We start from the raw sequence: 21772 nt of genomic DNA on the forward strand, positions 1-21772 counted from the left end.
GACAGCTTAAAGAAAGGGTGGTAGGATTCTAAGTAGAGTGGCTAGTAAAAGTTAGTAGTGACATAACTAATCTCTTAGTAAAGATGGTATCTCACTTTCTAGCAGTTATTTCCTCTCCACAATCATTGCTCCATTTAATTTTTAACCATTTCAATATTTTCCTTATAAATTGTCTCGGTAACAGTAAATCATCAACTTCAAATAGGAGGCTTAATACAGTTTAAATTCAATGTAAGACTTTTAAAAGAAGTTATTCACACCATATTTTCTTTTCACATGTTAAAAATGCTTATTTACAACAATATTTAAATAGCCACCTGCCATTGTTACTTCCCAGGAACTCATTGATATCCCCATCTCTCTCTCTCTCTTTTTAAAATGTACACTTATTTAAAAGAAATATTTTCTGTGTTTCCTTGGCTACAGTGACTAAGAAATTTAATAAAAGCTCTGCCCATTCTGTCTGATCTTTTTATTCAGGGCCAGTAATGTATTTTTCCAGTACACTTTCTCTTAAAAACTCACTGGCCCAGGGGCCTAAAAGCATGCTGTAGACCTGTATGATCTTGGTTTTCCCCTCTTGATTCAAACTGTTCATCAACAAGAAGCATGCCTAGCAACTCCTTTATTTTATTTTATCTCATAGCATGATCCTGTGGAAATATTTATTTATTTAACATATTTCTATACTGCCCAAAACTCATCTCTGGGTGGTTTAGCATATAGCAACACTAGGATGTCTGATGTCCTATGCTTGCTTCTGGAGCCTGTTTCTCCATTGATGCAGTATGGAAAGCATTGGGTTTTAGTATAGGGACACAAACCATTGCTTGCACAGTTGCAGCTAAAGCCAATTTATGGATCTGTCTACGTGTCACACTTGAAGCCATTTAGAAAGTTACTTGTCCTTTTTTCAGTGAGAATAGGGAGCATTACATTTTACTTTGTGATACATTGTGCAGTTAAATATGATAGCCTATGTAGCATAATTAGGAAGTTTATTAAAGTGAGGGTAATTCTTCTTGTCCTCACTTGTATTTGTCTTTGTGATGCCATGTAGAAAAGTTTTATTGGCTTTGTGATGATTTGACATTGTCACACTGCTTATATGATCCCCAATTGGTTAGGCTCACCTGTTTTGTTCTAGAAACAGACTGAAATGCAAATTTCAGTTTTCCCAACAGTTCTTGAGGAAAGTAAGCAAGAAGTTTTGTGATATTCTTTCCTACCCCCAATGCTGCTTTTGTTTTGACAATTCTTATGTTGCTTTGAAAAATTTTGTGGGCTTAACTTCTGTACAGCTCTATTTGATGTTTGCCATTCTTGTACATAATAAATATACAGGCCTTTTTTTGAATAAATGTGTTGTATTATTTGTCTTGCTTCACAAATCCATACAAAAATGGAAGAGCTTTACCATGGTGGCTGTGTCCCAAATTCTGAAATGCCAGCCCTCTAAAGATAGTAGGTTTGTCATCTTCCAGTACTTGGTTATAACCAGAGTTGCTGCTGGCCAACACCTGGATTAGCACTGTGCACATGAAGCCATGTGAATTCTGGACTAGTACTATGCTGTTGCTTGAGTGGGGTAAGGGATGATTTTCAATCTCCCTTCCCCCCTGTAGCCCACAGTGTGTCACTAAAATATGTCCCTGAAGTTCATATGACCCTTAGGGACATATTTTGGTGATGACCATCGAAAATTGCCCCTTCTCCCGTTCAAGCAGTAGTGCGAGTTCCAGACTATACAGTGCTAGTCCAGCTGTTGGTTACTGTTAACATGTGTATTATGAACTATTCCTTTCCAATAAGCTCATATAATAACTAAGCAGATTTCTTGAGACCAACGAAGCCCAAAATTGCCTAACAGAAATAAAATTAATTTCAGAACAAGACACCCAGATAAGAGGGTTGGTCTTGCCAGGTTCAAGTAATAATAACCAACCTCATATGGCTGTTATGACTGTGAACATGATACAATATCTTTAAGATTTACACTGTTGCATAGATAATAGGTTGTTATTACTGTAAGTAGTACTAGTGATTTTACTGGAACTGGTATTTACAAATGTTTGTTTATAAATATGAGCTAGAATCCTAAGCACAGTAACTGAGACAAATTATATATTTTTTAAATGTTATTGATCCTGGCCTAGCCTTAAAACAACAACAACAACAACAACAAAACACCCTCAACCCAACCAATTTCTCCTTTTAGGAAAACCCTTTTAAAACTTAATTCCAGCCCACCCCGCAATTACTCCAACAAATACTCTACAGAAAATCCACAAATATCACATGCTCTAGAAGCTGCCAGTCCCCATATAAATGGGATTGGTTCTTTTAGGAGTTGTGATAAATTTTTTCTATTCAGCAGGAGTCATGACACATCTACAGTGACCCTAGAACAATTGACAGACCTGTTAATGACAACTCTCATTTTATGGGAAAGTTCTACAATCTTGTGGGCTTTTTTTAAAAGGTTGAAATGGATACTTAAAATACAAATGTATTTTCAGAACTTCATAATTCAGTTCTCCAGAAAAAACAGCTGCATAACTTCAATGTCTAAGTAAATGTTATGAGAGAGAAACATTTTAATAAACTGTTGACACTGTATTTACCGAAACTTGAGACTACTCTGACCTCTTTAAAGGGGGGGGGGAGGTTATACCCATATTATTTGGACCCTGCATCTAAGAAGACTTCCACCCCTAAAAATAGAAGGTTATACTGGTCTACAAAAACTGTAGACTATAGGCAGGTCAGACCATCAGCTTCAGACTACAGACAGGTCGTTCTATATCTGAATGTTTTCCCATGTGGAAAACTATCTCTAGTTGTATTTCAAGAGATGGAAAGCCAGTACAGCTAGCAAAGGGCAGGGACAAAATCTTTATTCTTTCTGTGCTGCTGCTATGCTTTATTTACGGAGAGGTGTTTTTTAATGCAAGGGAGCATTCAGATCTGGAATCCCACATCTGCAGTCCAAAATGATGACATCCATTCTACCACTGCAGCAGCCTATTACTCCATTCACTTATATTTTAAGGATCAGACCACAATTGTTTTCTAAGAACGATGTGGAGAATATTGTGTTGTTCCTGACAACAACCTATGAGTTATAATCCTAAAGTCAGCCAAGAAAATAATCTTGACAGGACTGGCTGGCTGCTTTTCTCTCCCATGAAGAAACCTTTGTGGAATGTGGTAGGAGACATGCACAGAGAATGCTGGGAGAGAATCCCCCTCTCAGCATTCACTATGCACATACCCCACATGCTGTCCCACGTGCTTCTGGTGTGTGTAAAGCGTGTGTGTGTGGGGTGTCCTTAAAGGAAAGACGAGCCCCATACTTCCCTGGTGGTGGCTGGGATGGTGTGGGAGGAGTGCACAGTGAGTGCTGGGAGGGAAGACCACACACACCTAATGCCATCCCACCTGCGACCAAGGAAGTACAAGGCTTGACTTCCCTTGAAGGTTTCCACTCTCACAACAGAAGCACACAGTACTGCCATGCTGTGAGAGGCTGACTTTAAAAAGCCCAAGATCCTACCCGGAACTGCAATGTATATATGACATGCTGGCATCATATACCCACATTTAAGAGGATGCCAATTTCTATCATTAACAAGTTTGGAAAAACCTCTCCTTGGAGTTGGGTAAATGTGGTATTCTCAGCAGCATAGTGAGCTTGAGATCTCTGTGTAAAAAACCTCAAAATCCAAACCAAATGCTTTTTCTTTTTGGAGGACCAACTAAAACATTATTTGGACACCATGATTTAATATACATCCCTATTTAATGAACCTCTTTTATACAACCTGTATGTATGCTTCATTTTATATTCTCTGAACAATAAATTAACTTAGAAAAGAAAACTCCTGTAGCTATTTTCATGTGGTCCATCTTTCTGTGTTTGTAGTGGGATTTTTGTGCCTTTAAATGTTTGTCTTACGTGTATGGTCACTTGCTTCTTAGTAAGAGATTTCCACACATGCCTGTGATGAAGTTATTGTTTAACATATAAACAGCACAGTTTATATGTGTGCATGTGATAAACATTTCCCAACATCATTTGTTCTGTTTGTTTTTTAACCTTCAGGGGATATAATTTCTAAGCCATATTTTGCATATATGGGTTTTGTTTTCATTTGGATATAATTTTTTAATTGTTTTGGGAGCAATCGTGTTGATTGATGTGAAATATTTTCTGTAAGTTGAATAGCAGCATGAATTTGTAACATCATAATAGGTCATCCCAATCCTACAAAAAAGAAATAGTTACAAGTTCTTATAATAATTCCAAGTATGCTACAATTTTCATTACCACAGTTGTACAGAGGACAAGACTCTTCTTACATGAGTTGTGAAGATGTTCCACAATCCTATTGATGAATGATGGGAAAATAAATTACAAAAAGGGAAATTTGAGTGAAAGCTGATATAAATTTAAGTTCTGTAAGAATACTTTTTTCAGCTTTGATCCAAGAGGCAGACAGATTATCAAGAAAAGAGTGTTTTATGTGCATACATGTCTTGTTTTGTTGCTTTGTAAGTGTATTTGGAAAACTGTCCTCATGTGTCATCTTAATTCCTTCCCACATTAATGTAGCTCTTGTTTGTATATACTAATATTACTGATTATTTCTTGTTTCAGCTATTTGTACAAGAATGAAATCCAGTCAATTGACAGGCAAGCATTTAAAGGACTTGCCTCTCTAGAACAACTGTAAGTGCCTTTTCTCTTCTGTGCTGTCATCTGCTTGGTTGCCTCAGAGAAAAAGTGCACGTTTTGGTCAACATTTCTTGCCTGCATGCCTTGCCTGTCTGCACGGAATAGGTTTTTAGTTCAATGTGGTTGCAATCACTGACACATAGAAAACATGTTTGTCAAATTCTTTCTTTCTGTGTTCTTACTGAATATGTGGTTTACATATTTCAAGAATATCAGATCAACTTATAATGACTTTCAAGAGCAAGCATGATTAGAGCAAAAACTATTAAGCATAGGTTGTATTAAGTTCCAATTCTTCTGTTTCTTATAAAGATTTTATAGCTTTTACTTCAATGGATTGCTTTTAATCACAAAGTAACCAGGCGAATACAGTAATGATTTGGCTTCTTTGCTTTTACACTTTTTTTAAAAGTTAAAATGCTTGTTTTATTGGTGTATTTGGGGCTCATTACATCATAGAAAATTTAGTGTATACAAGAAGGTTTTCACATTTTTTGAAATCTCCAGTTGACTACATTCTGGCTCTCCTTCTGGATTATAAGTGAACAAGAATTCTTATTGAAAAGAAATGGAAACTGTAGTAGGCCTTTACATCTATGATAGATTACTGTCATAGGTTTAACTACGGTATGTAGTGTTTTTCATAAGGAAAAAAAGTAATCCACCACATACTTTCCTCTTAATCACTATCCAAGATTGGCAGAAGAAACAAGAACAATGAAGAATTCGTCTTCAGTTTTGGATTGGGAGCCTGAGTACAAGACACAGAGCAGACTCAGATGTGCTGTGTTTGATGTGGTACAGTTTTTTCAGAAAAGGCTTACGACAGGTTTTTTAGATTTTACATATTTTGTATGTGAGAGATATTACAGACATAAGTATAAATTATATCAACATTGAACAGTGTGAAGGTTCACCCCAACAGTACCCAGTGGGACAATCTATATCTTCACCCACCCCCCACCCCGGCCACCTGTCTGAGTATCCCTCAGATATATAATCTCCCTAATGAATTTGAATTTGGTGACGTTTTGGCATTGGCATGATACCATGCACAGAGAAAGAGATGATACTGCTGATGGAACAACCAAGTATTGTTTCTTAAGAGCATAATTAAAAAAATATTTTACTACTACTACTACAAATATTTATATACCACTTTTCAGCAAAAGTTCTCAAATCAGATAGATAGATAGATAGATAGATAGATAGGATTGTTCTTTAACCTACAATGCATCACAAACTAAAAGTTGGGTGGTTCAAGACTCAAGTCATGTCAATCTTTATGATGGTCAGTGCCCAGCAAGTCAATACAATAAAGGCAGTTATACAAATTGTATGATGTGCCCTGGATGCTAAGCTACTAGATGCTAGTTACTTGGTAGGTGACATAGGAACCTCTGTCCTCTAAAATAAACTTAATAATCATCCAAATGTCCTGAGAATTACACTACTAATAGTAAAGTCAAATCAAATCTCAAATCTTGATAGATACAGCAGCACAAAAGAACATGAGCTATTGTTTCGATCTCACCAGTGGAAATCTACCTTCCAGTAATGCCAAAGGAAGGGCATTGAAGTGAGCCCTAGAAAATGCCCAGCAATATTTGGAGTATGTCAGAGATGAAAGATTGTGTGCTTCCAATCAAACCTGCTTCCATCCTTAGTTCAACACTGGCATTATAAAGAGGGCTCTTAAAAATCCAGACTGGACCCTCTCAAATAGGTCAAAGTCAGCATAAGGGCCCAATTGCGCTCCATCCAAAAGCTGTGCTAAAGATTTTGCCAAAACAATTTAATAGCCGCGGGGAGGAAATTTCCACCCTGGGGTGATTGAAAACTATGTAATCAAACAAATGATCTTAAAGCTTTAAAGGTTTTATCTAATAAGGCTGGGCTTAGTCCTACCAAAACACTGGCCCCAGTTCTCTATTTCCACCTTGCTAACCCTCCGTCACCACCCCACTAACACTCAATCAACAACCATCAGAAGTCAGTGAAGGAAAAAAGATTCATTTTATTTTGAAGCCTGTGTTGCCAAGATGCATCAGTAGGTACCTTAGTGACACAAGCTTCAAAATAAAGGAATCTTCTTTTCTTCACGGACCTCTAATGGCTGTTGCTGTTCAAATGCTGCCCTGTTTCTTTGCCTTCTCTGCTGTCTCAGGCTCGAAGTCTTCAGTCCAGGGCTCCATTCTTTTGCTGGCCAGTTGACCACTTAACTGCTATAGTCCCTGAAGATTAGATATATTCACTAGCCCAGCTGTTATGTTTCTTCAAGGAGCAGTGCAGAAACTCTTTAGGCAGGCTGTTCAGGCCAGTCACTCAACACTGTTAAAGATATCTCAGACAGAGCCAGCCTTCCTTGTGACCAGCTCTTTAGTGTCTGCCCTTCTGCTCTCATCCCTGAGCTGCTTTCTTCCTCCAGAGCTCTCCATCTGACACCCCAGCTAACTCTCCCTATAAGCCTGCTCTGACCCTCTATTTATATTCCAGTCCCCTGGAATGTTCTGGTAGGCCTGGCCAGTCCTAGCCCATATGTCACCTTTGAAATTGAATGGCCAAAGCCTTCACTTGCAGAATCCTTTTGGCTCTAATTTGATTGGACAGGACCTTTACCAATGGGACCCTTACCATTGGACAGTTTAAGATGCCACCAAAACCTCTAAGCTTGTCTGTAAGCATTAAAACTACTGCCTGTAAGCAGACAGAGGTAGAACCAGGCAGCCAAGTACAATGCACAATAGAGGTCATCTCTTATTGTAAAATGTTACTCTATAAACCAAATACAGATGAATGTTGCCCCCCCACTTCTCACGTGCAGTGGGAACCGGGCTAAGGGAGCCCTATGTGGCTCCCAGTGGTAAGCCTGCTTAAATGCCCCCCCCTTAAATGAGGTTAATGGAGTGTGCGCTCCACTAACCCCGTTTGTTTGATAGTGTGTCGGTGCAACTCCGCAGCATGGTGAGTCACAAGTAGTATGTATGTATGTATGTATGTATGTATGTATGTATGTATTTATTTATTTATTTATTTGATTTCTATACCGCCCTTCCAAAAATGGCTCAGGGCGGTTTACACAGAGAAATAATAAATAAACAAGATGGATCCCTGTCCTCAAAGGGCTCACATTCTAAAAAGAAACATCAGATAGACACCAGCAACTGTCACTGGAGGGGTACTGTGCTGGGGATGGAGAGGGCCAGTTACTCTCCCCCTGCTAAATAAAGATAATCACCACGTTAAAAGGTGCCTCTTTGACAAGTTAGCAGGGGTTAGCCCCCCCACAACTGGGAGGCTACAACAAGTCTCCCGGTGTTTGGGGGCTCCCCAGAATGCCCCGGGCACTCATGCAGGGCATGCTGGAAAATCCAGAGGCCGGGAGGCCCCTGATCCCTGGGTCAAGCCCGCTCTCCCTGCAGAACCCTCTTAGGCTCTCCACACTGCTCATGTGGAGTCAGTCTCCCCCTCCCTCTCCCCCCTCTCTCTCACACACCCCTCTAAAGTTGTATTTTTGTTCATTCTATGGATAATCTGAATTATTAAAAAGTTAGAAGAGCTATACATAAGAGCTGACATCCAGACAAAGAAAGTGTGGGTGCTATGTGAGAAGCACTTGTGGTGCTAATGGTTTTGACTAACCAGGCAGTTGTGCGGGGACAACTGCACTGATTTCAGTTACATTCCTTCCTCCGCCAGGAAACTCTGTGCCACCAAAAAATATGTCAATTGCGAACATATTTCTGAGTAGCACAGAGCATTTCTGAGGGAAGGGGACATTGTTGACGTACTCCCCCCGCCGCCTCCCCGTGCAAGGCATGATGCTGATTTGGTGGAGAACGTTGGAGCAGCACTGACTCTTCTCACAAAGCAAGCCATAGTCTGGATGTCAGCCAAGATCTTTTAGAGCACATTGTGGGAAAATAATCTCACCAAACTCAATGGTCATCTGATTTCATTTTCTAGCTCTGATAATCTTTACATAATGACAGCCCAGAAGCACACTGTCGTTACACCATAAGAATTGCCTTGCTGTATCAGTTCAAAGGTCCATATACTCCAGGGGTAGGCAACCTTGTTGGAGAGCCAAGATTGCCTAACCCTGGTATAGTCTCACATGTCCAGGCCCTTACAGTGAGCAGACGGAAAAAGCAGCCACACAGAGGCCTTGCCTTGGATCAGGGCGAGTGATCCTCCATTCCCATTAATCTCATGGGAGTGGAGGAAGAGACCCAAACATTTTGCCAGCACTAATTCGCTTACTTCAGTAGCTCCTCCTGGTTGCTTTTAGCCACAGAAGGAAACCCATGAACACAATTTTTCAGAGGAGCAATTTGAATTAGAGTTGTGGTGTGGAGGCAAAGGTTTAATTTCCTTTTCCTTGGATTGCAGCATGGTCCCAATCCAAATTGCCTCCCGCCATTAGCTGCTTTTATAGAAAGAAAATTTTGTTGGGAGCTCAGGTCACACAACTTTAACATAATGTGTAGTTATAACAGATAAAATAGCTAGTTGCCATTCATTGGTATATCCTTCATGAATTTTATCAAAAGCCAATTTTATGCAGACTATTGACTGAAGTACTTTATGCTAAATTACTAACTTTTCTTTGAAGAAAAATGCATACGTTTTCAAATTAGCCATGGTCCAAGTGTGTGGTAGGGTTAGTTTTCCCCACAGCTGTTTTTTAAAAAAAGCTTTGATGTGACTTGGTAGTGGAATTCTGGATAGTAGTGAGTTAACATATATTGTTTCTCTGGTCCCTGTGTCTGTTGTTTTATATACTTATAAGCATGAGTAACGTTATTCCAAGTGGCATTCCTTTAAGACAATGTTGAGACCATCAGCATTGTATCTTATGCATTTTTTCTTTCTTACTTTCTTACTCCAGACACTTAATACCTATATAGAGGTAAAGTTTTTTGCCTAATTGTAGAAGTGCAAAACAGTGTATGGCATTCTGGTACAGCTGGATAAATATTTTTGTCCCTTCAAGCAGAACCACCCTTCTTTCTTTCTTTCTTTCTTTCTTTCTTTCTTTCTTTCTTTCTTTCTTTCTTTCTTTCTTTCTTTCCTTCCTTATGGAGAAAATATTGTCCTCCTTAAATGTGCATGATGATGCTTTATAAATGCATGTGTAGAATGAAAAGTTAACAGTGAGGGACATTTTGCACACATATTTCAAGCTGAGATATATTTCTACTGAACAGTGCTCAGTAGGGTCCCTTATCTGCTGATTGCGACTTTATTGTATAAAGGGTGATGTAACTGTCATTGTTCTTGGTTACTAACAAATTTCCTTCCTGTGTGTATTAATTGTGGCATATTAATCTCAAGATACTGTAACAGGTTAACACAGAATAACGGTGTCCTGGTTTAATTGAGAAAATGTAATAGTTCATAAAAACTGTTTTCAACATAACTCAATAGGGTGAGCCTTTATATGAAATAGGGGCTTCATTTTGAGTCTTCTTTTCTCTTTTATATCAGTTTCCTGAAAGGAAAGAAAGAAAGAAGGCAAATTAGCATGATATGCTACAGGCCTACTCACCCCCTCTTCTGCCACAGCATCCCATTATACTAGAACATGGATTGTTACTATATTAGTAGTTTGATTTTTTTAAAAATAGGCCATCAGTAGTTCAATAAGATATATTATTGATCACCCACTATGCATTACATTTTATAATTTCTTAACTTAGGCCCTATTTGGTAATAAATAATCATATTTCAATTTATGCTCTCCATATTTATGGTGGAACTTAGGGTCCAGTTCTACAAACGTTAGATGAGGTAACACCTGGAAGGGGTGTGCATGAACCGGTTCAGAGGCCCTGTTACAGACCTCTGAACCAGTTCATAGGACCGGTAGTTCAGCAGTTCAGCAGTGGGAGCGTTACCTTTACGGAGCAGGGAGGGTGCTCTTACACCACCCCCCGTGTTCCCCTGCTGGCGCTATCTTAAAAAATTGACCCACGGGGCGGCAGCATACCTCCTTGCTGCCCCGGTGCATGTTGGACTGGAAGTGCCCAGTGCGCATGTGCATGTTACACACATACACGTTGCGCCTACGTGCATGTCACATACGTGCACGTGCACCGGGCACTTCTGGTCTGGCAAGGAGGTACGCTTCCACCCCGTGGCACCATTTTAAAAGTCAGTGCCAGCAGGGGAAACACCTGGCCGGGGGCCACCAGTTCCATGCAATCCCTAACACCTGGGTCTCGACTGTACCACTTCAGAATGCTGGTGGTGATTCACAGGATGCTCCCCCATGAAAAAAAATATTCTTACACATACTGTAGAAATTCGCATATTAGCAACCAGCTTGATGGCTAGGCTTCTAGCTCCCCAACATTGTTTTCAATGTACAGGGAGGGGATTTTTGGTGGAGAATCACCTACAATCTGGTGAACACTACCTACAGTCTGAAGTGTTAGAATTATATCATCATCCATATGTTACAAGGAAAACACAATACCTGAGTTCCTAACTAACAAAACTCCAGGACTTCTAATGTTGCTAACTCCTGGGTGAATGCAGTGTGCACACTCATGCGGAGGCCAATTTTTTAGCCTACTTTCCAGTAGGCTTATGAGATCACCCGGCATTCTGTGTGTGTGTGTCCGTGTGTGTCCCCCCCCCAACTTCGCAACGCCTGGATCAATATGAACCAAATCGGGTACAGTTGTAGGGACACATGGGGACACCACCTATGGAGGACACATACACTTTGGAGGTGCAAGTGGACTAACTTGTGAACCGCTTAACTGATTTGAACCAAATTTGCTATGGCTGTAGGGACACATAGGGATGCCCAAATGGCGTGGTGTATTATGATGTCATCCATTCCAATTCAAAATGGCAGCCTTGTGAACATCTGAGGCACTAGTGGGCTAATTTGTGGACTGTCTAACCGATTTAAACCAAACTGCATACAGTTGCAGTGAGTGACACACAGGGACACCTCAACAGCGTAGTTTGTAATGATGTCATCCACCCCTATCCAAGATGGTGGACATGTAAACCTTTGAGGTGCAAGTGGGCTAACTTGTGAACCGCTTAACCAGTTTGAATCAAATTTGCTAAAGCTGTAGGGACACATAGGGATACCCAAATGTGGTGTATTATGATGCCATACATTCCAATTCAAGATGGCGGCCATGTGAACTTCCGAGGCGCAAGTGGGCTAAGTTGTGAACTGTCTAACCCATTTAAACCAAATTAGGTACAATTGCAGTGCGTGACTCACAGGGACACGTCAGCGACGTAGTTTTTGATGATGTCATCCACCCCAGTCCAAGATGGCAGACGCGTAAACTTTGGAGGTGCAAGTGGACTAACTTGTGAACCGCTTAACTGATTTGAACCAAATTTGCTACGGCTGTAGGGACACATAGGGATGCCCATATGGCGTGATGTATTATGATGTCATCCATTCCAATTCAAAATGGAAGCCGCATGAACATCTGAGGCACAAGTGGGCTAATTTGTGGACTGTCTAACCGATTTAAACCAAATTGCATACAGTTGCAGTGAGTGACACACAGGGACACTTCAACAGCATAGTTTGTGTTGATGCCATTCAGCCCAATTCATGATGGAGGACACATACACTTTGGAGGTGCAAGTGGGCTAACTTGTGAACCACTTAAACAATTTGAACCAAATTTGCTGCAGCTGTAGGGACACATAGAGATGTCCCAATGGTGTAGTTAGTGTTGATGTCAACCTCCTTGATCCAGGACAGTGGATGTGTAAACTTTTGAGGTGCAAGTGCACTAATTTGAGGACTGTCTAATCAATTTGAACCAAATTGGATACAATTGTAGTGAGTGACACACAGGGACACCTCAGTAGTATAGTTTGTAATAATGTTATCCACCCTAATCCAAGATGGTGGATGCATGAACATTTGAGGTACAAGAGGTCCAACTTGTGAACCTTGATTTGAACCAAATTTAGTCCAGTTGTAGAGACAGTGAAAGGAAATTAGGCTGATTAGTTCTTTTTAGAACAACTTGATTGATATGCCATGCCCCCGGAAGTGCTCCTGTGACCCAGTAGTGCTTCTGGGGTGGTGGAGATTGGCAAAAACCACTCCCCCCATATACGACCAGTGGAGCACTGCTAGTCTACAGTGAAGAAGCACCAGCACTCCTCATGGAGCATTGGGGCTTTGTTAGCCTGGATGTCAGCCACTATTTGTTTAAGTCAGCATACCACAGCTAAATGTGCAATGAGGCACTTTTTAAAGTGATAGCTCTCTTATATCAAACTGGGAGAGAACAATTATCCCTATTCAGCCCAGCATAGTGTGTCGTTAGTGTCTGCTCTTGGGGTGTGTGTGCGTGTGTGTGTGTGCGTGCGCACGTGTGTGCATGCGCACGTGCGTGTTTTAAAACTGTGAGCCCTTTTGGGACAGGGAACTATTTTCTCATATCTTTGCTTTGTAAACTACTACTACTACTACTACTACTACTACAACATCATATATTTATATACCTCTCCTCAACCAAAGTTCTCAAAGTGGTTTACATAGGAAAATAAATAATACATAAATAAGGTGGTCCCCTCTCCCCAGAGGGCTTACAGTCTAAAAAGAAACATAAGACAGACACCAGCAATGCCACTGGAGGGATGCTGTGCTGGGGCTGGAAAGGGCCAGTTGCTTTGCCCCTGCTACATATAAGAAATCACCACTTTAAAAGGTGTCTCTTTGCTCAGTTAGCAGGGGTTATAAACTGCTTTTAGAACTATTTTTTGTTGAAAAGCAGTATAAATACTTTAAATAATACAAATATAAATTATTTTAATTAAAAACAATTAATTAAAAATACATACATACAAGGGGTCAATCTGGTATGTATTACAGAGACTTGGTTGGGGGAGGCTGGTGGCTCAGTCCGGTCCCAGCTTTTCCCTCCAGGGTTCTCTGTTCAGTAGCAAGTAAGAGGATGTGGGCCGGGAGATGTAGTACCTGTGTTCTATAAGAATAACATTTCCCTTACCAGAATCCCTGTGCCTGACGATATCAAATGTGTGTCTGACCATATCAAATGTCTGGAGACCAGGTTTAGATTGAGACTTTTTGTTGGTTTCCCAATCACCCTGCTGCCCAACTGAGTCCCTAATTATGCTGACGAACTTAGACTCGGGCTTAGAGTTGGTGTCTTCCAGGCTTATGTTGCTGGGGGACTTCAATGTTCATTTTGCGACCAATTTGTCCAGGGTGGCTCAGGAGTTCATAGTGGCCATGAAAACCTATCCCAAGCGGTCTCGGGACCAACATGTTGCTGATCACATGCTTGATCTGGTCTTTTACTCTGATCAGGGTGGTATTCCGTGGGTGGGGATTCCTGAGATTTCCCCATTGTCATGGATGGACCACCATCTGGTAGGACTTACATTCATATCTCACCTCCACAGGGGTGAGGGGGCCTATTAGGATGGTCCACCCAAAAAGGTTATTGGATCCAATAGGATTCCAAAAAGCCTTGGAGGGATTTAGTGTTGTCTCTGCCAGTGATTCTGTTGATGCCCTGTTGAGAACTGAAACAAAAAACTCACCAGGGCAGTAGACATGACCGCTCCTAAGCATCCTCTCCAACCTGCTTCAAATTTGACCCATTGGTATGTGGAAAAAGTACGGGAGCTGATGCAGCAAGGTAGACAACTGGAGCGCAAGTGGAGAAAGACCCAACTTGAATCTAACAAATTACAACATAGAACACATTTGAAAACCTATACTCAGGCAATACATGCAGCAAAGAAGCTATTCTTTTCTACCCGTATTGCGTCCGCAAGCTCACACCCAGCAGAGTTGTTTAGGGTTGTAAGAGGGTTAGTTTTTCCCTTGAATTAGAATTTGGAACCATCAGTTACTCATTGTGACATTTTTAAATGAGTTTTTTTGTGGATAAAATATCTTGTATTCGGACCAACTTAGACCCTACTATTATTGCATAGTCTAGTGCGAAGGTGTCCAGCAACTCCTCTTATGTGGTTAGGCTGGCTCAGTTTCAGTTTGTTACTCCTGGTTATTTGGATAAGCTGCTTGGAGAGGTGCAGCCTACCACCTGTTCTCTTGGCCCTTGTCCAACATGGCTTATACTATCCGGCAGGGGGTTGTTGTAGAGGGCAGGGTGCCTTCCTGTTTTAAGGAGGAAATTATTAGACCTCTTCTGAAGAAACCTGCATTGGATCCCTCAGATTTAAGCAAATAAAGGCCTGTCTCCAACCTTCCATGGCTGGGCAAAGTAATTGAAGGAGTTCCAGACAGTCTTGTAGGAAAATGGTTATTTAAACCCATTTCAAACTGGTTTGGGAGTGGGCTATGGGGTGGAGACTGCCTTGGTTGGCCTGATGGATGATCTCTAATGAGGAACTGAATGTGACTCGGTCCTTTTGGATCTCTCCACAGCTTTCGATACTATTGACCATAGTATCCTTCTGGATCATCTGAGAGATTTGGGAGCGGAAGACACTGTTTTGCAGTGGTTCCGCTCCTACGTCTCAGGCAGATTCCAGATGGTGTCTCTTGGAGACTGTTCTTTAAAATGTGAGCTTTTATATGGTGTCCCTTAGGGCTCCGTATTGTCCCTAATGCTTTTTAATATCTACATGAAACAGCTGGGAGTGATCATCAGGAGATTGGGTACAGGGTGTTCTCATTATGCTGATGACCCCCAAATCTATTTCTCCATGTCAGCCTCATCGATAGAAGACATAACCTCCAGAAATGCCTGCCTGGATGCATTGTTGGGCTGGATGAGGGATAACAAACTGAGACTGAATCCAGATAAGATGGAGGTACCTATTGTGTGGGGTTGGAACTCAGGAAACAATTTGATCTGCCAGTTCTGGATGGGGTCACACTTCCCCAGAAGGAACAGATACGCAGTCTGGGAGTGCTTCTGGATCCAAGCCTCTCCCTAGTGTCCCAGGTTGAGGCGGTGACCAGAGGTGCTTTCTATCAGCTTCGGCTGATCATCTGTATTTTCATATAACCTGTCTCAGAACAGTAGTAAATATGCTGGTAACCTCCAGATTTGACTACTGCAATGCACTCTAGGTGGGGCTGGCTTTGTATGTGGTCCAGAAACTGTAGTTGGTACAGAATGCAGCTGCCAGGTTGGTCTCCCCATTGTCTCAAAGAGACCATATTACTACTATATTAAAAGAACTATACTGGCTACCAATAGGTTTCTGGACAAAATATAAGGTGCTGGTTATAACCTATAAAGCTCTAAACAGCTTAGGCCCAGAGTATTTAAGAAGCATCTTCTTCACTATGATCCCCATCGCCCATTGAGATCATCTGGAGAGGTTTGTCTGCAGTTGCCACCAGCTCGTCTGCTGGCTACATAGGGATGGGACTTCTCTGTTGCCACCCCAAAACTCTGGAATGCGCTCCCTGCTGAAATAAGAGCTTCCCTATCTCTGGCAACTTTTTAAAAGTCTCTTAAGACACATTTATTCACCCAAGCTTTTTAACTAGAGTTGTTGTTTTAAATGATTTTAAGGATTTAATTTATGTTTTAATTTGTTTTATATTTCTGTAAACAGCCCAGAGAGAGAGGTTTGGGGTGGTATGCAAATATAATAGATAGATAATAATAGTTCTACTCCCACTTGCCTATTCTTTCCCACAAATGCTTCTGGCAGCTTTTAATCAGAAAGGCTCTAAAACTAAACCTCTTTGAAAAACAAGTGAAGGAGCATCTGCAGGGGAGAATTGGTGGGCATGGTAAGGGAGTTAGGTTCTCTTCCCACCCACTCATCTATCCTCTCCTGTAAGCATCTCTGTATGTTCAACCAAGGCAGATTTCCAGACACACTTTTGCTGAGGCAATGTTTAGTTTAGTCCTGGGCTTCTTTGCCATTATTTTTAGCAAAATATAATGTTTTCCAATAGATGTTTTTGCTGTTGAGTGATCCCATGTTTACTATCATTACGTCTACCCATGCTATATTTGTATGTGTGTTTTCGTGTGATTGTTAAAATGTAGAATGTGCCTACTTTCTTGAATGTTCTACAGTTGAAATAACAAAAAATGAGTAAGAGGTTACTCAATTTTCAACCTTGTTACATTTCAATGAAGTTCTTTTCCATGAAGGATTTTAAACAGAATTTAGAGGGTTTTTTAGATATTAAGCATTATTTTTCCCATTCGAGTATTTATTGAAATAGGAACCAAAAACATTACCAGTGTATTTCATAGTTCAAACAATAAGTTATTTCCTCTATTGTATCTCCTGTTTTGTAGGTTAAACTCAATGGATCTATTTGTGCATGCCAGGCATTAATATAGTACATGTATGCATATATTAGATGATATGCTGGTTATAAAAATTTTCTGAGAGTTTGAGATTAGAGAACAAATGTATTATATTTCTTTCTGCTTTTTTGTGTGAGCAAACCAGGCTCCATTATGTTTTGCTGCAGGATATTCAGTTTAAATGTCTCCTGCGGATAAGACATATGTTACATTGAATCGATATGGACCCTAATAAAAAAGCAAGCATAATTTTTGCTTTGCTTTCAGTCTGATTTCTACAGATAAATAAAGCCACTAAGGGCCACTAAATGCAACAGTCTGTTAAGATTCTCTGTGTTGAATGACCTCTTATCACATGCAAGCTTTTGCCCACAAGCAGCTACTCTTTAAACAGAGATGATTATACAGGGAGCTGAACTATCCATATCTCAAAGTCTGAAAATATACTATTATAATAAGTTGGACATCTTAATCCATGCAGAAGGTGTGTCGTGAGAGCAAGCTGTAAAGTAGAAAATATGAGGCAATATCCTAACAAAGAGCCAGTGCTCTGCAGGTCACATCTGGTGGGGAGTGTTTGTTCCCTGAAGGCTGCATCAGGGTCCCACTTCCAGGTTGCAGGTAGGGCTTCTTGGGGTGGGGGAGATCAATGAAAATTTTGCCATGCAAGCGCACATGCTGTGCTTTGTTAATGTAGAAGGCATTAGCAGCGCATCTTCTGCCTTAGTCCAGAAGGCAGTAGCAGCGCACATGAAGCACCATGTTGGTTATGGTATCTACAGAGGCATAGCATTGGTCCAAATGCCTTAGAGTTGTTTGAATACTGAGAACTTACATGAGCAGATATATTTAATATATGTGTTCTTCAAAAATATGTACTAGTTCTTGTTTTCAAAGTTGCACATTTTCATTATTTTAAGATCCTATGTATCTTGTTGGGAGAAAATACCACTGACTGACATCCATACTCATGTGTGCTGAATATCATTTTGAATATCGTTTTTGCAGGGCCTTCAGGTTTCAGGTGTCATAGAGGGCTGAAGAGGGAAAGAGATAATGGGAAAAATTGCCCTCTCCCATTGCACATGCACAGTATTAGTCTGGATATCAGCCACTGTGTTCAGTGGGATTGCTCCCAGGTAAGAGTGCATAGGATTGCATTCTTACAGAGTAATACTGAGCATGTTTACTCAGATGTGTTGGTGGCTTCACACAACACAGTAAGAGATGAACTGCCAGTTACTCCAGCTTGTGGTGGGAAGCGGGGTGATATGCCTACATTGGTCATGTCATCCCAGCCCAGCAATGTTGGCATATTCTGATCAAATTGTGGTTCCCAACCCAACATCTGTAATCAAGACTTGAAATTGGCTACAGATGTTGTATTTAGAACTGCAAGTTGAGCAGAATATCTCAACTTAAGGGGGATCAGACAACAAGGCCAATGTTGGCATATCTCTCCCCCACTGGAAGTCAGGCTTGCTGCTGAGCTCTGGGAATGGATGATTCTGCTTTTCCTGTGTTATATGAAACTGCTCAAAGTAAGCTAAAAAAATACTCCTTTAGAATTTCAGGCCCAGACTGTAAACCAAGGAACACCTGATGACAAGCCCCATTGATCACAGTGGGACCAGATTACGTAAACTGGAAACTGCTGATCAGGATGAGATAATACTGGATCTTTGAATATATTATTATTATATTATATGTGTATTATTATGTATGCCTCAAATTTTGGTCTATGACCGCAAATAAACAAACGATCACAGTGGGACTTGCTGCCCAGTAAACTTATATAGGTTCAAGCTGTTAAGCATGTTAGATGAAATACAGAAAATGTATCTGGTTGATCAAGGTTTGTTGTTTTTAACCCAAACCTCTTTTCTTCCAAGGGAAAAAAATTCTCACTGCCCTGTAAACTAGATTTGTCTGGATAGTTCTAAATTTTTGTAGAAAATACATTATTTAATGTTTAATAAATGAAAAGTAGGGGTATGTTGTCTGAAATTTTGCTTGACTCTTCACAATGCTATTAAAATAAATATTTTTAGGCTTGTTCTGTGGGTAATGTTTCTAGTGCAACTTTTGAGAACTGTTCTAGCTGATATGAATCTGGTCTAACATGGTAATCCCTATATTCTCGTTGGTTTCTTTTTCTGTTGTAGCCATTGCTCATATAAAGGATGGGATGGTCTGTTTAATCCAGTAAGACTATTAAAATCCAAGTTATTTTTGCATGTCTAAAAATAATTGGGAGACCACTGTATTAAACACATTGTGTGTTTTCTTATTTTTTGTTAACGTTTTAACAGGTACCTGCACTTTAATCAGATTGAAACATTGGAACCAGAATCATTTACTCATCTTCCCAAACTTGAAAGACTGTAAGTTTTCTTTTTCACTTTTTCCCCTCATAAAATGCTTCCAGATGGCAACATTTGCCCCAGGCAAAATAATTTCATAAACCACATGGAGGCTGAAGGTCGTCATAGTCAGGCACAGCATCAGCACGTGGCACCTTCAGGCAGCTGCCAGAGCCTGTTACTGATGCTGGGTCCTCCTCCTCCACTTCCTCCTTCTCCTCCTATTTCAGTGCTTCTTTGTTTCCACTCTCTCCACTCTTCCTTCCCATTCTGAAATGGGAGCTTGCCCTTAAAGACTCATTTGGTTATGTAAGGGGACAAACTCAAATTTGGGGGGACAAGCTCATATTTTTGGACAGAAGGGGTGCCTGGAGGAGGCAATGATGGAACAACTCTAGCCTGAGGGAGTCACTTCACAACTGCTTCCTTTTCTGCTCCCATTCTGAAATGGGAACCGGAGGCAAGCTCCCACTTGAGAGAGGACAGGGCAGCAGCAATGAAGCATAACTCTTGTTGTGCTCCCTTTAGCACTAAAAGCAATGAGGAAGGAAGAGGGCAGGGAGGAGCGAAAAGAGAAGGGAAACTCGAGGAGAGCCACAGAGGAGCAACATTATTGCCACCAATGCATGTGGCAATAGTGCTAGTAAGCATCTGCAACAGCATCTGAATCAATGAGAGACTCATTGATTCAGGAGGGCCCTCTAGAGAGTCTCCTTTGCTGAGAGTCCCCTCAAACCTGGAGCTGGCTCTGCTCATGATAATTACTTCTAGTCCAAAAGGCAGATTGAGTCTAGGAACATTGAAGTAGGCAGCATAGTTCAAAACAGTGACTCTGACACACAGTCTCTTTTTTCATGCCCTTTGAGGAAGCTGCCATCTAGGTAAGTACTTATTAAGATGTAGCCTGTGTAAACTACAGGCAAAGGCTGACATTCAGACTAAGTTACTCAGTAGTACCACTCAGGAGTTACTCCAAAAGGTTACTTAATTTCAGTAGTAATTCCATTGAGTAGTTTAATCAGGATGTCAGTCAAAAATGTATGCACACATATGTGTAGAAACCTCCACTGAATTTAGTGAGACTTATGTGACAGTAAAAATATTTAGTCAGGTGCTTCCCAAGTTTCAGTGTATTATGTGCCTATGAACAAGAATTTAGGTATCTATTTGTGTAAGAACTGCATTTATTATTTTCTAGTTATTATATACTGCCCTTCAACAAAAATTCCTAAGGAACTTCTCAAGATAAATAAAATACAATTATACAATTACAATAAAACTGCTATCAATAAAACAGGATAAAATATCAATAAAATAGTCAAATACTAGAGATGTGCAAATTGATTCATCAGATTGATTTGAGGTCAAATTGGGGTGATTTTAATGATTCAAACTGATCGAGTGAAATGAAAGGCCTGATTTGAGTTCGAATCAAATCACCCGCAATTAGATCCAAGTTGATGCGAGTGATCCGAGCACCATTTTGAGGCCATTTTTTTCCAGGGAGAGTTGGTCTACCAATTGGGGTTGGCAAGTAGACCAGCCCTCTGCCCTGGACTTAGTGCATCAGCCTGCCTCAGAGGACTGGTCCACCCAGTAGACCAGTCTTCCAAGATGGGCTGACACACTAAGTTCGGGATAGAGGGCTGGTCTACCTGTGACCCCAATTGGTAGATCAGCTCTCCTCAGAAAAAATAGTTTTCAAATCACTCAAATTGGTTTGAGTGATCTGAGATCAATTCACCAAAACAGCTGGCCAACTCAGTGGTTTTGATGAATCAATTCCAGGATTTTGTTATTCAATTTAAGCTCAAATGAAATAACAAAATCCAGTTCATGTACAGTTCTGTCAAATATGAAAAGTTCATCAGGTGTTAAAAGCTTAGAAAAAATAGCTTCACTTGAAAAGATACTATCATAGATGCTGGAGATCATATCTGAGAAGGAAATTGCATAAAAAGGCTGCCAACTCAGTGAGAAGACACTTTCTTCAGTGGCTGCACTTCAGGATTTAAGTGCAGTAGCAAATTAATTTCCGAGCAGACATTCCTTTAGGTATTTAGGTTCCAAACTGTATAAACTTTAAAGGTATGCATTAGCACTTTGTACTAGGTTCGGAAATGGACTAATATCTAGTAATGTTCTTTAAAACACAGGCAACATGTTATCTATGGCTAGTCCCAGTTAAGAGCCTAGTAAAGGTAAAGTTGTGCCTTTGAGTCAGTGTCGGTTCCTGGCAACCACAGAGCCATGTAGTTTTCTTTGGTAGAATACCGGAGGGGTTTACCGTTGCCATCACCCGTGCAGTATGAGATGATGTAGCTACATTTTATACTTAACTGCTGTCTTCAATCAGTCCTTAGTGGCAACCCTACCTATAACACATTGCA

At 40.6% G+C, this 21772-nt stretch overlaps 1 protein-coding gene across 3 annotated transcripts in view; it reads left to right on the forward strand.

Annotated features, from left to right (window-relative positions):
• The window catches only part of PXDN (peroxidasin), a 136867-nt gene that overhangs the window by 52619 nt on the left and 62476 nt on the right, over positions 1-21772 (forward strand). For 2 of the 3 annotated variants that reach the window (XR_008313853.1, XM_053286030.1), the window contains exons 4-5: positions 4661-4732; positions 19332-19403. Coding sequence is in view for 2 of the 3 variants with exons in the window: in XM_053286030.1 (XP_053142005.1) it covers positions 4661-4732; positions 19332-19403 (144 nt within the window). In the remaining variant the exon portion in view is untranslated. The remainder of the gene's footprint in view (positions 1-4660; positions 4733-19331; positions 19404-21772) is intronic. The other variant, XM_053286032.1, reaches the window with a different exon arrangement.

This window comes from Hemicordylus capensis, chromosome 1 (assembly GCF_027244095.1).
Source record: "Hemicordylus capensis ecotype Gifberg chromosome 1, rHemCap1.1.pri, whole genome shotgun sequence".
Classification (NCBI taxonomy): Eukaryota; Metazoa; Chordata; class Lepidosauria; order Squamata; family Cordylidae; genus Hemicordylus; species Hemicordylus capensis.